Source organism: Physeter macrocephalus, chromosome 4 (genome assembly GCF_002837175.3).
Source record: "Physeter macrocephalus isolate SW-GA chromosome 4, ASM283717v5, whole genome shotgun sequence".
In the NCBI taxonomy this organism is placed as follows: Eukaryota; Metazoa; Chordata; class Mammalia; order Artiodactyla; family Physeteridae; genus Physeter; species Physeter macrocephalus.
The window spans coordinates 66,191,739-66,209,121 of NC_041217.1; the positions used below are offsets into that span (position 1 = coordinate 66,191,739).

Here is a 17,383-nt window from a genome sequence, read left to right on the forward strand (position 1 = left end):
GTAGCTCTTACTCTCCTTTCCAGTGTCATCTTCCACCAGCTTCCTACTATACTCTACAATCTGGTAATACAGTCAGTCTTATGTCTGGACAATTATAAGTGATCTCTCTCTGATAGTATGGTCCTCCTGAGTACCATCATCCCATTCCTGTACTGCAAGTGAGTTTCTATTAATCCTTGAAAATCCTGTTCCTACTTCCTCTGTATTCCTTCTATAAACAGTTATTGTACATGTGATACTATAACTATGTATTTAATATGTGTTTCTGAATTAACTGAGCAACCTGGGATTGTGAACAGTTATCTTTGCTTTCCCAGAACCCAATGAAAGTAATAGCACTGAGAAGGTACTCAGTATACAGTTACTAAATTAAACAAATTTCCTTCTCCTGAATTTCAAACCATTTGGGGAATTAAGATGAAGGGTATCTGAGAATTATCTTATATAACACAAATCCATTCCTATGAAAACAGAACAACAAAACAGCAACAAATGACTATATGCACCTATATCTGTGCATGTAACGGCACAGAAAAAGGACTGGAAAAGTGTAACCTCTAGGTACAGTTGGCAGAGAGAAGAGGGCCTTTCATGTCTCTCTCTCTCTCCCTCTCTTTATATATGTATATGTGTGTTATCTGAGTATTTTACAATAGGAATGTATTACTATACAGCTTGTATAAATTGCCTAAATTATTTCTAACTAAAAAATTTTAAAAAGTTCTTACCTTTTCATCAACTAACTCAGAGGCCAAAACTGAATGTTTGAAACAATATTATTTACTTTATTCTTAGAATTTAGCACACCACCACATTATCTACTCTTTTAATGCCCTACAAAATTAGAGATCATTTTCCTTACATTAGCACTGACTTTCATCAATTTTCTTCCCTTTACAAAAAGCCTAAATTTGCTATTTTAACTACAAAGTGATTTTGTTTTAATATAGATTTAAATGGGACAGAGAGAAATGAATAATAAAATTGAACCATAGTTAATACTACTCTGATGAAAACATCTGCCAATAAAAAAATGACAGAAAAATAAGGAATATATTATACCAAAGTAAATCTCAGATAACTATAAAATATAAACATTAAAATAATTGGGGGAGTTCCCTGGTGGCGCAGTGGTTAAGAATCCACCTACCAACGCAGAGGACATGGGTTCGAGCCCTGGTCCGGGAAGATCCCACAGGCCGCGAGGGAACTGGGCCCGTGCGCCACAACTATGGAGCCTGCGCTCTAGAGCCCGCAAGCCACAACTACTGAAGCCTGCACACCTAGAGCCCATGCTCCACAACAAGAGAAGCCACCACAATGAGAAGCCTGTGCACCGCAATGAAGAGTAGCCTCCTGCTTGCCGCAACTAGAGAAAAGCCCACATGCAGCAACAAATACCCAACGCAGACAAAAATAAATAAATAAATTTATTTAAAAAAACAAAAAAATAATAATAGGGAAATAATAAAAGTACAAGAGAAAATATGGGATTAAAAAAATGAGGAATGAGATAGGCCTTTCTATGTATAGAGTTAAACCCAAATGTAGAATACTGTATCTATCAATTTTACTACATAAATACATAAACCTGCCAATAGGAAAAAGTGATGAATTTGAAAGACAAATAGAGTTAATACCCCTAATTCATGGACTTTAAAAAAAAAATGAAATAAACAAGGAACATAAACAGGTAATTCACAAAAAAATAACAAATCACTGAATAAGGTGGTCTAAATCACTAAAAAAAAAAAAGAAAAAAATCAAAATTAAAATGAGGTGTTTTTTTCCCCTATAAGAATGACAAAGATAAAAATTTTTAAAAAGCACAAAGTAAGAAATAACAAATCACTGAATAAGGTGGTCTAAATCACTAAAAAAAAAAAGAAAAAAATCAAAATTAAAATGAGGTGTTTTTTTCCCCTATAAGAATGACAAAGATAAAAATTTTTAAAAAGTAAAAACATCCACTTTTGACAACAATGTAGGGAAAAGAATACTCTCATATTCTACTGGTAGAAGTGCAAATTGATATCTTTTTAGAAGTCAGTTTGGCAATGTGGGCCAAATTTAAGTGTGATTCCCTTTAACCCAGAAATCCTACATTTAGGAATCTACTGTATGATAAAAAGCAGCCTGGTGCACAAATATACAGGTACATGTGTAGGTGTGTAACACACGTGCTATTGTTCAATAGCAAAAAAATTAGAAGCAATGTGAATGTCTATCAATAGGACACTGAAACAATCTACATTAAGGTATATACATAGAATGCACAACTATATGCAGTTATTAAAATAATGAAGCTATATATTGACATGATAACTATTTAACTATATTGTAAAATGAAAAAAAAGCAGGTTTGAGACATGTAGAGTGTAATATCATTTATGTAGAATTATGCATATATGTGTATATTTGCACAGAGAAATGTAATCTATGACATGTATCTGATTGCGTGGTGAGCTTTCAGGTGATTTTCACTTCTGTCATACATTTTTGTGTTTCCATATTTTTTAAAACAATAGTCATCTATTATATTTAAATTGGAAACAGTTAAATTAGTTTCACTTTAAGGGAAAAAGAGAGAAACATTTAACAATAATAACACACAGTTAAAATACTCCTCCAAACAAAAGATTCAAACCTTAAATGCTAGTTAAATGAAAAGATGCTTACCAAACGCTTGGTTTTCTCTGAAATATCTGACTTCTTTTGTGAATTTCCCTCTTGCAGCACTATCTAGGGAAAGAAGCCAACAACTGCTTTATAATGATTCAAAACAGATTTAAATTTAGTCAATGCTTTTTAATAAAATAAAAGTAAGAAAGGAGAGGAATTAAATGGATTAGACCCGATAATCTCAAACTTTCTGTTCATTATGACCCTAAGACCAAAAGAAACACCTAACAGTTCCTTTATTAAGTAGTTAAATCCAAATAACTGAAGAAGTATTTATGTCCTAATAACTCAGTAGCCCTTTGAAAAAGTAATACATACAAATTGAAAGAAAAATACTATTTTTATTTTATTCTTAAACAGCCACAACTACTTCCAAATTGGATGTGTGTACTGCAAAAATTGGGCATTGCACAAATTCACACATCTTATAATCATTGGACACAGACAATTCTTATTTCCTGTTGCACGATGATTTTCACATAGCACTTGCTTTTTATCATGGCAAAAGCCAAAAACCCATGTTCACAAAGATACGAAAGGAAGGTAATGTGAGTTCATGTTGAAACTGTGAACTACCTTGAGCTAGAAAAGTTCAAGCAGTGTATGACAGATGCTGAATGTTGTTTCCCTTTAAAATTTAAAATATCCTGAAGCACCCTTGAGGGTTTGCTGCAGTATCCAGGGTGCCTCAGCACACAGTCTGGAAACATCAGGTTTAGACACAGAAAAATCTCAAAAAATTCTAGTCAACAAGATAGCATATACCTTTGACAACATCAATAAATAATCATGGTTTGACCTGGACAACAGAAGTATATATCTGTTATAAGGTGCACAAATGGACACAGCGATATACCCCATTTCATTAGTAATTGAAAGCAATGTGATCTTAGCTCCTCCACATCTAAAAAAAAACTTTAAAAAAGTTTAAGGTGTCCAACAACAGATACCGTTTTTTGACGAAACTCTTGATTCAGTGATTGCTGCAGCTCCTGAATATCATCTGAAAGCTGCTTGAACTCTGCTTGCTCTTCAACTGGAACAGAACTGAACACAGCAAAGTAAATTAAAACAACATATATCAAGTTCTTAACCTTGAAAGGCCAAAAACAGTCTCTGCCCTCCAATAACTGAAAAGAAAAAAACTATCTGCTTTCATGTTTATGAGTTCTCATTCTTCCAAATGACAGTAATTTAAAATCCATGACCTGGCTGGCCTCTACTACAAAGAGAAAATAAAAATCAGATGAGCTCCTTCAACTTCCTCCCACCAAATCTCTGTGTGGACTCATCTGCATACATACCTACCCATTCTGACTCCACTCCTAATTTTAATGCTGATTCCTCCACCTCTGCTCTGGCTCTCATTTTCTCACATCTCTCTCCTGTATCACCCATCTCTTTTGCTCTACTAATCCTTCCTAACAGCACTTAACACATGTTTCAGCCTCTTCCATATGAATGTTCTCAACTTTAGTTTTTAAAACATGGTGTAGAATTGTTACTTTAATTTTCATTTCCTTGACTGCTATTGAGTTCAACAATCTTTACATATTTTTAATTAGCTATTTGTACTTAATCCTCTGGAAATTCCCTGTTTATAGCCTTTGCCCATTTTTCCATTATCTTTTTTCCTATCAGTTTGTAGGAGTTCTTTGTATATTAAGAATATTACATGGCCTTTGTTATTAGAGATAGTAAGGCTTTGCTGCATATGTTGCAAATATTCTCTTCCAGTTTGTCATTTCTCTTGGTTTATGGTGAATTTACCATGTTAAATTTTAATATCTGCCTCCTACTCCCAGTCTTTTCAGCTTACTGCTGTCTCTAAAGGCAATTTACGCCAGGGCGGGCTAAAAAAGAGCTCTCACCTGAAACAGAAAAATCCAAAGACATCAACATATTAGAAGGGATAAAAAAATCCTTTTGTTCAAAATCAATATATATAAAGCCAAGAAATCATAACCCTTGAATGATTCCTTCTCCTATCTGACCTTTGAGTCAAAAAACAAAACAAAACAAAACAAAACAGCAAACCTCTGTGGAAGGAATAAAAATTTTAACAGAATTAACTGATCTGAAGGAAAAAAGAGAATCCTGTCAGTTACTGCTCACCTACGTAAGATAAATACCACTAGATATAATTTAGGAGAGTAAGTTAATGGCTTTAAATATGTCTGGCTGATGCACTAACAACAAATAAGTAAAAGAATAAATTATGCACTAAAAGTTAGAAAGAAGAAAAGCCAGTTTTTCTTTTTCAAAAAAGGTAAACTTAAACACTCTGCTATTTAATAAGGAAGATAAAAGAGATGAAGTAGACTGTAGACTGTAAAATACTACTTACACTCATTTTGCATTTTGAAATTGCATTTATTTTATTTGTAAGTCTCCTACTTACTCAAGTCTCTCCAATTTCATTATTGCCTCCTGGTGTGCAGTATTTAACTGCTGCATTTTGTCCACAGAAGATTTCTATTAAAGCAATTTTAACAATTTTATATTAGTGTTTTTCAACATAATCAGAGACATGTTTAAAAAAATATCTACCGGTACTGGCTACAAAATCCTTCCTCACTCTACAACTTTCACCATGAAAAATAAGAAATTTAAGAAAGAATTGGGCATTTATGACAAGTGACTTAGGAATTCCTTTACTTATTCAACACACAAATGTTGAGTTCTTACTACAGTCACGCCCTGTGCTAGGTACCAGGAATAATTTCCAAGAAGACTAACTTATAGTTCCTCGACTTAAGTAGTTCAGTCTCTTTAACGAGTCAGAAAAACAAATATAAAACTACAAAACAACTTGTCATAGAACTGAATATACTGACATCCAATCCAACTTGGGCAATGGCTGGGAAGGTGTATCGCAGAGGGTTCATAGAAATGATAGATGTCTGAGCCATGTCTTAAAAAATGAAGTGAAATTAGCAAAACAAAATTGTGTGTTTGTATGTGCTGGTACATACATCTGTACACTTTGGAGAGTATGTGATGTTTAGGTGGTATAAGCTGAACATGATTTGTACAAGGAAATATTTATCAATGTAGCTCTGTCACTAAAGGCCTAATTTTCTGGTGTTACTCTGGTGCTTTTCTAAAAGTCTGGTACCTTCAAACTGAGGACAGATGGGAACAAATCACACAGATGACCCATAATCTTTCCAAATTCCCTAAATTGTTGATGAAATGAGTTTCTATCTGTTAAAGTGATTTACTTGAACTGAATCTTATAATGCAATGCTGAGTAAGCATGATAAATAGAACAAAATACCTAATTAGACCATTATTTAGAAAGCAAATATAAATGTCAAATATCTCAATTATTTAAAGAACACTATATTATCTATTAAACTTCAAAGAAAAGGAATGGGTTATCACTATTCTCTTCCCTTACATTTCCAAATAAAGGAAAAGGAGTCTCAGCTACAAAGTTAAAACAAAAACCCCAGCTTCTCCCTAATGATACCAAATATAGAAGAAAATCTCATTCTGAGATCAGCTTACTAAAATCTGCAGTTTCATATGAATATAATATTGATATGTAAATTTAATTCTGATGGCCATAAAACAATTAGGTATCTGTGACAACCATTTCAAAACAGATTAGTGGTGTACAAATGATGTTATTGATCTGGTATGTGACCGAAAAAATACACTTAAATCTTACATATTGCCAAAGAAACTCCATGTATGTCTCACGGCATGCTTCTCTGAAGTGAATAAAGTTGATAATGCCACTTAAAAACCGACTCGTCCGTTTTGCCTCTAAAATAGAAAGAAAGACTCCTTAAATAAATCTTTGAAACAATATAATATAAAAGTGAAAATTTATCCTTTTTCCACCATATATTCTGCTCATAGTTACAGAACAAAAATGTGTGTATGCTAATTAACCAAAGTGAAGAACTTCTGCTCTAAACTGATGATCAGAATTATCTTAACCAAAAAAAAAAGCACTTTGACCATGAAAGAACAACAGAGACCAGATTTACTATCCCATCTTAAACAACCAGAAAACCAGACAAAATATATAAAACAACAAATTTTAGACACTGAACAACAAGCAATATAGGACAGCAATCCACAAGAGAAGTAAATGAGGTGAACCCTATTAATGAATGCACTAGCCCACCACTTAAGGGAATTTTCAGGCTGTACCCCAGGGAGGTAGAATATAAACAGAACTCATGGGCTTTGCTGAGTCATGAAGATAGAGTTTAGAGTTTGGAGAGACCAAAGCAACTATAATTTTTAAAGTCTGAAGAGGCCAAAGTAACTAGAATTTATAAAAACTCTATCTTCTTGATTCAGCCTTTGAATTCATTCAGCCTATAAATATATTCTATAAATATATTCCATTTGTTCAGGAAGGTAGAGAAAAGCATTAGCATTATAAGGAGAGAAAGGGAAAACCTGAATCAAATTTTACAATTGAAAAATAAAATACCTGAAATGAAAAATGCACTAGATAGGATTAAGAACAGATTAGACCTACAGATGAAAGGATTAGTGAAACTGAAGACATAGCAATAAAAGCTATCTAAAATGAAGGCCAGAGAGAAAAAAAAGAATAGAGAACTTATGAACTGAGGGACAATATCAAGCAGCATAACAAATGTATAATTGGAGTCCTACAAAAAGGAATGGCAGGGCTTCCCTGGTGGCACAGTGGTTGAGAGTCCACCTGCCGATGCAGGGGACACGGGTTCGTGCCCTGGTCCGGGAAGATCCCACATGCCACGGAGCAACTAAGCCCGTGCGCCACAACTACTGAGCCTGCGCTCTACAGCCCACGAGCCACAACTACTGAGCTGGCGTGCTGCAACTACTGAAGCCTGCACACCTCGAGCCTGTGCTCCACAACAAGAGAAGACACCACAGTGAGAATCCCACGCACCACAACGAAGAGTAGCCCCTGCTCGCCACAACCTGAGAAAGCCCACGCACAGCAAGGAAGACCCAACGCAGCCAAAAATTAAATAAATAAATAAATTTATTAAAAAAAACAAACAGGGCTTCCCTGGTGGCGCAGTGGTTGAGAGTCCGCCTGCCGATGCAGGGCACACGGGTTTGTGCCCAGGTCCGGGAAGATCCCACATGCCGCGGAGCGGCTGGGCCCGTGAGCCATGGCCGATGGGCCTGCGCGTCCGGAGCCTGTGCTCCGCAGCGGGAGAGGCCACAACAGTGAGAGGCCCGCATACCAAAAAAAAAAAACAAACAAACAGCCAGAAATGAGGAGAACCAAGAGAGAATAACTCCAGGTTGAGTAAGCAAGTGGTTTAGATTATTAACTTTCATATAGAAACACTTGATGATGCCTTGGACTCACATGACACAGGGAACTGGATGTGGGACTCCTGGATGTGGGATCCTACTAGATGTGAGACTAGAAAGGCTACATCCTTAGAAAAAAGGTAGATTAAAGAAAGAAAAATTTCTCATATCAGTGCAGGGAAATGACAAAGTTACTAGTGGCTCAGCCTTGTCTCTAGTAAGGAAATAGTCTCCTCTGAGAATTCTAAACCTTGGGCCCATTGCCATATGGGTTTTTGGTTTAAGTTAAACTATATATTTGATCCAAGAACTATCGAAATTAGGAATTAAGATAAAAAGTGGTCTTTAGCTAATGATAATCCTAGAATAACTTCCAAAAGCAAAAGATACCTCAGGAGGGATATGGCCTCAACCCCAGAAGCCAAAGAAGCACGGGACTATCCTGCTGAAGATGAGCTTAAATTTATAATCCAAAATGCATGTGTGCGTGTACACATGCGCGTGCGCACACACACACAAAAACATCTATAATCAGTCTGTGGGACACAGCTAAAGCAGGGCTAAAGGGAAATTTATTAGCACTAAACACCTATATTAGGAAAGAAGAAAGATCTCAAACTGATGGCCTCAGCTTCTAACCTTTAAAAAACTAGGAGAAAAAAAAAAAAGAAGAGCAAACTCAAAGCAAGCATGAAAAAAGAAGGAATAACAATAGCACAAAAACCAATAAAACAGAAAACAGAAATAAAATACATAAAAATCAGTGAGACAAAAATCTAGTTCTTTTAAAAGCTCAACAAAATTGATAAACCTCTAGCCAGACTGATCAGGGAAAAATAAAAGAGTGAAAACACAGATTACTAATGTCAGAATGAGAGACGGGACATCACTACTAACCCCAAAGACTATTAAAATGATACAGGAAGGGCTTCCCTGGTGGTGCAGTGGTTGAGAGTCCGCCTGCCGATGCAAGAGACGCAGGTTCGTGCCCCGGTCCGGGAAGATCCCACATGCCGCGGAGAGGCTAGGCCCGTGAGCCATGGCCGCTGAGCCTGTGTTTCCGGAGCCTGTGCTCCCGGGAAAATTAGGAGCAACTTTATGTTAATAAATTTGCCCATTTAAATGAAATGGATAAACTTGCTGAAAAAGGTAGCCAACAAAAAGCTCATTCAGTAGCTTTGGGAATAAACAAACAGCATAGCCCTTTATTTATTTTTAAAAAATTGAATTATTAATTAATTTAAAACCTTCTCACAGAGAAAACTCCAGTCCCAAATGGATTTACTGGTGAATTCTACCAAACATTTAAGGAAGAAATAACACAAATTTTATAAAACTATTCCTGGAAATGAAAGAGGGAATCTTTCTAAACTCATCCTAAGAGGCCAGCAATACCCTGATATCCAAAGTCTGTCACTGCAGTAAAATTACAAAAAAATTACAGACCAATAGCCCTCATGAACATCATCACAAAAACACAACAAAATATTAGCAAATCAAATCCAGCAATATATTAAAAAACATAATGTATCACAATCAAATGGGGTTCATCCTGAATACAAAGTTGGTTTAACATTCAAAAATCAAACAATGTAATCCACTAGACTGAAAAAGAGAAACCACTTGATTTTCTCACTAGATGCAGAAAAGCAATTTAAAACAAGTCAATACCCATTCATGAAACAAACTAGGAATAGAAGTTGCTTACCCTGATAAAGGCAATCTAAGAAAATCCTAAAACTAACATTACACTTACTGGTGAAAGCCTAAATGCTTTCCCCTTAATATCAGGAACAAGACAACGATGCCTCCTCTCACCATTTTAATTCAACATTATGCTAGAAGTCCTAACCACTGCAGAAGGAAAGAAAAATAACTAAAATACATCTAGACTGGAAAAGAAGTAAAACTGTCTTTGTTCTCAAACAATATGATTGTCCGTGTAGAAAATCCTAAGGAATCTATTTTAAAGAATCTACTAGAAATAAGGTCAATATATAAAAATCAATTGTTTCTCTACACTAGCAATAACCAATCAATCAGAAATTTAAACTAAAAGAAGTTTACAATATCACTTAAAATTGAAGTACTTAGGGATAAATTTATCAAAATGTATATGACCTGTACTCTGAAAATTATTAAACATTGTTGTGAAAAATTAAAGACAACCTAAATAAATGGAGGGATATACACATGGATTAGAAGACCCAATATTATCAAGCTGTCAATTATCCCCCAAATGAACTATACATTCAAAGTAATCTCAGTCAAAATTCCAGTAGGCTATGGGGAGTGGAGGGGGGTTGAAAGTGACAGGCTGATTCTAAAATCTATATGGAAATACAAAAGACCAGAATAACCAAAACAATTTTGAAAAAGTGAACAAAGTTGCAGGACTTCCACTGCTTGATTTCAAGACTTACTATAGAGCTAAAGTAATCAAGGTAGTATGGTTGGTGTAAAGACAGACATATAGATCAATGGAGCAAAGAGTGAAGCCAGAAACATACTCATATATATATATGTATATATATATATATATATATATATGCATATGCATAAAGGAAAAAAAATGAACCTTGACCTTTGCCTCAGATGATATACAAAAATTCAGGCATTAAACAATAATAGCTGAAACTGCAATACGCTTACAGCAAAATATAGGATAAAATTTAGCCAAATAAATCCTTGAGGCCAAGATTTTTTGGTAGAACACAAAATAGTTTTATGAATGACAAAAGAAAAACAATGATCAATTAGAATATTCAAAATTGAAATATATTTTGCTTTGAAAAGACAGTTATGAAATTAAAAAGGCAAGCAACAGACCAAGAGAAGATATTTTCATAACACATACCTGATAAACTACTTGTTTCCAAAATATCTGAAGAAGCCTTCCAACTCAACTTAATTTTTAAAAAGTAGGCAAATGATTCAAATAGACACTTCACCAAAGACATATGGATAGCAAATAAGCATATGAAAATATGCTCATTATTATCTAGTCATCAGGGAGATGTGAATTAAAACCATGAGATACAACTAGACAGCCTCTAGCATGTCAAATTAAAAACCTACAATATCTAGTCCAGGGAGGATGTGGAGCAATTGAAACTATCACATATTGCTAGTGGTAATACACTAGCTTCATGATACAGCCACTTTGAAGAACAGTTTGGCAGTTTCTTAAAAAGTTAAGCATGTACTTACGACGTGAACCAGAATTTCTACTTCCAGTATTTACCCAGAGAAATGAAACATGTGCATACAAAGATTTGTACACTAATGTTCACAGCAACTTTATTCACAATGGCCAAAAACTGGAAACAATTCAAATGTCTATCAACTGGACAATGGATAAACAAATTGTGGTATATACTTACGATACACTACTATTGCAAAATAAAAGAAACAAAGTACTAGTAAATGCAACAACATGGACAAATCTCAAAAGCATTATGCTAAGTTAAAGAAGCCAGACACAAAAGACTACAGATTATATGTTTTCATTTACATGACGTTCTGAAAAGTCAAAAAATTATAGTGATAAAAAGCAGATCAGTGATTGCAGGTAAAAGGGGGTGACCAAAGGAAACTGACTTCAAAGGGATGTGAGGGAACTTTGGGGGGTCATGATTGTGGCACTGGTTATATAACTGTATATATTTGTTAAGATTTATTCAATTATGCATTTAAAATTGGTGAACTTTTGTGTAAATTATATGTCAATAAACAACAACAAAAAAAAGGAGGAGATCCAAAAGAGGATAAAAAACAAAGTTTTACATAGCACACCAAATATCTTCCAATATAAGATAAACTGATATATAAATAAAAAAGGGTCAAATGAATAAACGGACACAAAGTTAGGAGAATTTTACATTTTAATATAATATCATGACTATTATCAGTGCTAAAAGGTACTTTTGTCATGGTAAAAAGTAATTACTACATTTGATAAAACTGGTATAATTAACCCACTATGCAACATCATAGCTTGCATATTATTTCTATTCATATTCTCAAATTTACAGGACATTTTTCAAATGTAAGGAGTTAAGAAAAACTAATCAGAAAAACAGGTTTTCTGTGGCTTTATAAAGGAAAAATTTCCAATAATAGGATATGAAAAAATTCATCCTCGAGAATCAGATATACTTTCTAAATCCAAGTTCCTTGAAGTTTTTTCTCTTTTTTTTTTCACATTTATTGATGGAAAGGTAAAATGTTAGATTGAAGCCAAACGTTAAAAATTGTTTTAAATTCTCACTTACTTGGATATAGAATATCAGCAATCTCAAAGTCATTCACCCGACAGATGGGCAGAAATGAGTCCCTTGAAGATAAAGTGGAGCAAGCATATTGAAAAGTGTACTGTGAATTACATACTAAGCCAAAGGGCATAAACATCTTATTTTCAAAAAGATTTCTGGATATATTTCTCAATGTCAAAGGACCAAGTCAGAAGTCTACTACAATATATAATCCTACAGCACTGAAATCTACTTTTTCTGTATATTACACAAATATTCATGTAATACCAAGGTATCGTTATAGATTCTAATAAACAACCCACACTCTTTGATGTACTAGGACTCTCTAAGAATGCAAAACCCTCCAACAATTTTAGACTCACAATATCTTAATACATCATTTGAATGAACTGAAGGTGCCACAGGTGGAGGCAGTTAGCTGTGTTTGCTGAAAGTGTACAATTTTGGATATTTATGGGATGGAGTGGAAAGAAAAATAGTAGAAATTCCCTCCCAAAGAAAATCATGTCTTTAAGAAAGCTGAATGTAATGTAAATACTAATGTGGACTAAGAAAATAATGACTCTTTACTCACAAATGAATAAACAGATTGCTGACTGGTAAGAAGCCTTCCATTATATGTGGATACATGACTTCAGAGTTCACTGGCATCTAAATGTAATAAACCAGAAAATCTAAGTTACACATTGAATAGACAAAATGAGAAAAATCTTCAACCTCAAGAAATCTTAATCATAGATTATAATCAAAATATATTAACTTATTATCATTAATTTAAAACAAACAAGCAAACAATACAGATCCTGGCACAAAACTAGAGTTGTCATTAATATTAATAATGCTAGATTCACAGTCAGTGCTCAATAAAGACTTTTAAAATGAACTAAAAAATAAAGGGGTTATACTCCAATAAAGATGTTAAAAAAAATAAATATAGGGGTAATGGTTAGCATTTACTAAATATCAGGTACTATGCTAAGCATTTTCAATATATTCTTTCTTAATTTTTATAACCACAGTAGGACAGAGCACTATCCCTATTTTATAGACAAAGAAACTAAGCTTTAGCAAGGTTTCATAGCAAATAAGTGACAAACCCTTTGATTTTTAAATAATACATAATATTGGTGAGACTCTACAGATATTACATTTTTGTACATCTTCAGATGATGCCGATGATTTAACAACAGCAAAAAAAGATTAAGAAAGATAATCTTCCTACTAGAAATACCTAATTTTCTAAAAGCTCAATTGCCTTATTTCAATTGTTTTCAATCTTAGTACGTATCTCCTACTCTAATTTGGGAGTCCTTCCTGAGAAGAGAACAGTATCTGTAAAGACTTTGTTGTTGCTTACTATAGTCTCTGAAGAAAAACTGTAAATCTGTAAATAACTGCATAGCATCAATAACTTGTGTCATTTAGGTCTTTAGTAACAGTTTTCATCTTACTAAAGCTATCAGTATAGGCCATTATTATGCCTAAGATTCCCGTGTAAGTGACATTAATTTTAAATAAGCCTTGATTTTGTTAAAAATAAAGTCAAGAACTTCCCATCCTGAAAACCAGTACTCAGTGTGAGCACGAGAAATGCAGCAAAAAACATAATTTTGCCTCATCTTAAACCCACCATGTAAAAATGCTCCAGTCGAATTCCATATACTATCTGTAAAGCTCTCATGTAGATCATATGCAAGACTTCAGGCTACAATAGAAAAATAACTTTTAATACTCTGTTGCACCACTATCACCAATACTGTCCAATATTATAGTAAATGGATACAAAGAAGAAAAGAGTGATAACATTACTCCATTCCCCTTGAAATATTTCTTAATTTTTCCAAATTTTAAAACACCTTATATACTTATCAGTTTGCTCACATGTGATAAGTGTCAATAAGATCAGTTGTTTAAGCTTATATACGGAATGTTAGCAAGTATATTCAAATCCAGTCCAGGCAATCTATCCACATTAGGGAATGGAAGATGGGTTAGTCTTTCAAAACAGGTTGTCAGACATATGACAAAAATAATGAGGGTGTATTTTTTAAAAAGAACATGGGAAACCTTGTTTGATGCCTCAGATGTTAAGGTTAAGATGCCTTAGCTGTTAGAGTGACTACTATGAGCCAGGAGGTATAAATTTAATAGGATAGTATGGGATTTTTAACTTTTATCTTCTAAATCAGTGGTTCCCAAATGCTGGCCTATAGAACCTGTTCTCATCCATATACAAGTTCATTTATTCTGAGATTATTTGTTCTATTTTAAAGAATTAAAGAGGCATCAATATCAAAAAGTTTAATTTCTACATCATTAAACCAGGTTTTATTATGTTATCACTTCAAGATGAACACAAGAAACTGGAAGGAGACTTTGGGATTTTCATGTGACACATGAATAGTTCTTTTTTGCATTTAATAACTAAAGATATAAAGAACAGCGTCTGTCAAAACAAGTCAATTCCTCCTCGGGGCATAATGCAAGAAAATTAATCTGTAAGCTTCCAAAGACTGTTTCTAAGCATTTTTTCTGATTGGAAACCACTTGGAGTTAAGTTCCTTCAAGCTTTACCAATAAATGATACCCTCAGACCACTACTCCAATAATAAAAAGTTTAATATACTTTAATATGCCTATGGTTTAGAAGCTTTTTTTTTCAGGGTTGGGGGAGAAAACCACCATATTAAAGATCTGAATTCCTAATGGGAATGTAGAAGTTGCCCCACATATAAACTTAATGTTATTGTAAAATTACACTAGGTGAGAGAGTTTCTCTGGATTAAAATGACTAGCCTATATCAAATAGTAATATACATGCCTTTCTCCACATTCTATAGACCTAGTAGTTTAATTTCTTTTCAAATAACATTAACCACATGCAAACACAACTACATTTTACCTTGGGATTTGGAGAAAGATCATTCTTGGAGAGGTTTTTACCATCAGCTCCTGTTAAGATTTTGTTTCGAATATGAACCACAATTTCAGCTACATTATATCTGGGGAAAGACAAAGTTTCCATCTTGGGAGTCTCCTGTTAGTCTGAAGGAATTGAAAACAAAGATCAGAAACATGGCACAACTAGCAGTTTTCATTATCTAGAAGCTGATAAATATAAGGACAAAATTAACAACCCAAGGTTGAACTATATTCATAGTAGTGTTAACTACCTTCAAATCATCAAACATCCTAGTAAGATAACATTAAAGACAAATGTATATACTATATATATATATATCTCCTAAAATAACTTATTCTAAAGCAACACAGTCATTTTCTAGTTTTCCTAATGCTGTTTTCTTTCATATGGGAAAGAAGACAGGTTGAACAGACAGATGAGAAACTTCTTTAAATCTGGGGGGCACAGAGTTTAATAAGATCTATCCTGAGAATTAATCCTCAAAGCAAGATATATAGGCAACACTATCAGCAGAATCTATACACAAACAACAGCAAAACAGCATAAATACTAAAACTGTACTCTGATTTAACATTCTATTCAATGTACACACAGTGAGATGATTAATAAGGTTTGAGATGTAAGTAGGAAGAGAGAGAAAAAGAAATAACTGTAATTGGCAGGAATTCCAATCACTAGAGTGAGAACTTGAAAAATAAAATAAAATAAAACAAAAAACCACTTCCTCTAATGTCCTTAGATAGTAAAATATTCCCACCTGTGTTCTCCTAGAGCAGTAGTTCTCACAACTTTGGAGACACTTTTGGTTGTCAGGACTAGAGTGAGGACGCTACTGGAATCTGGTGGGTAGCAGGCCCAGCATGTTGCTAAACATCCTGCAATGCATAAGGGGGCCAATCAACAGCGAAGAATTATTCAGTTCAAAATGTCAATAATGCTGAGGTTAAGAAATCCTACCCTACAGCTAGCACTGAACTCTGTTATAATACTTGCCACAGTGTATTGTGATAATGTTTATAGAACTCTGGCACTGCATTGTGAGCCAACAGTAAGCTAAGACACTTTAATTTTCTCCATATCTCTAGCTATGCCTAACAGAATAGCAATAGTAACAGTAGTAGTAGAAGCAGCAGCAACAGAAGCCACTTTCCCCGCCACTCAGTTAACAATACTTGGTTCATTACTTATGGATCTCCTACTCTCTAGGGAAGCAGTGTGATCCCAGAGATCCAAAGTGAATACACTCACTTTTGCAAACAAACTGAAATGACCCACAATTCTGGAAATCTATTTCTTTAGGCTCCTAATGTTTCTCCGAATGTTAGGGTTAAAAGGCAGCTTTGGCAACTTAAACCACTGACAAATGCAGGAAGCCATTCTAAAAGATGATTAACAAATAACTTCTCAGTTCTGCTTAAACACTTGCAAACATCACAGAATTCACTGTCTCAAGGAAACTTTCTGTCTACCTTAGTATGTCTCTAATAATCAGATAACTCTCTCTCATACTGTGAAGAAATATGTTTGTTGTAACTCTTACCTTCTGGTCCTACTTCTAGTCATTGCAACTACATAGAATATATTAATCCTTGTTTTTATGACTCCACTTTCAAAAACGTGAAGAAAGCTATCATATCTCTGCTTAGCCCTGCCTTGTCTAAGGTAAATATAGTTTAAGAATAGCCACTCCTTTTATGACTTTGTTTTAGAAAGTTTACCATTCTACTCACTTTCCTCTAAAACTGTTTTGTCAATGTCTTCTTAAAGTGTAATGCTCAAATTGAACACAATACTCCAGATATGGTCTGCTTAGGGCAGAATATCAACACAGTTGATGATGGTCACTGTTGATCTTGTGCTACTATAACACTTACTGACAAATATATATATATGTGTGTGTGATTGACTGAAACTCCAAGAACTTCTTCAGCATAGCCCGCTTCTCCATGACTTCTTACATGACTTCTTACATGACTTCGTAGCCAACAAGCCAGGACTTCTTCATGTTCTTTTTATATAATTGATTATTTGAACCTTAAGCAAGGATCTGCATTTCCTACTATTGAGTTTCCCATTATTCCTATTTCCTATTATTGAATTTTGTAATTTGCATTTCCTATCATTGAATTTCCTATTATTCCTATTTCCTATTATTGAATTTCATAATTCCAAGCTTTCCTTCTACAGCCAGAATCTTCTTGGATCCAGATTCTGACACCTC

The 17,383-nt window shown here is 34.2% G+C and overlaps 1 protein-coding gene across 6 annotated transcripts in view; it reads right to left on the minus strand.

Moving 5' to 3' along the window:
• NUF2 (NUF2 component of NDC80 kinetochore complex) overlaps window positions 1-17,383 on the minus strand; it is a 31,686-nt gene that overhangs the window by 12,891 nt on the left and 1,412 nt on the right. For 5 of the 6 annotated variants that reach the window (XM_007130599.4, XM_024116849.3, XM_007130600.4 and 2 more), the window contains exons 2-10: window positions 15,920-16,037; window positions 15,142-15,284; window positions 13,870-13,944; window positions 12,814-12,890; window positions 12,240-12,301; window positions 6,359-6,456; window positions 5,084-5,157; window positions 3,633-3,729; window positions 2,680-2,742 (exon numbers count right to left, since the gene is read on the minus strand). In XM_007130599.4, coding sequence (XP_007130661.1) covers window positions 2,680-2,742; window positions 3,633-3,729; window positions 5,084-5,157; window positions 6,359-6,456; window positions 12,240-12,301; window positions 12,814-12,890; window positions 13,870-13,944; window positions 15,142-15,264 — 669 coding nt within the window. In that variant the 5' untranslated portion in view covers window positions 15,265-15,284; window positions 15,920-16,037. The remainder of the gene's footprint in view (window positions 1-2,679; window positions 2,743-3,632; window positions 3,730-5,083; window positions 5,158-6,358; window positions 6,457-12,239; window positions 12,302-12,813; window positions 12,891-13,869; window positions 13,945-15,141; window positions 15,285-15,919; window positions 16,038-17,383) is intronic. The other variant, XM_007130602.4, reaches the window with a different exon arrangement.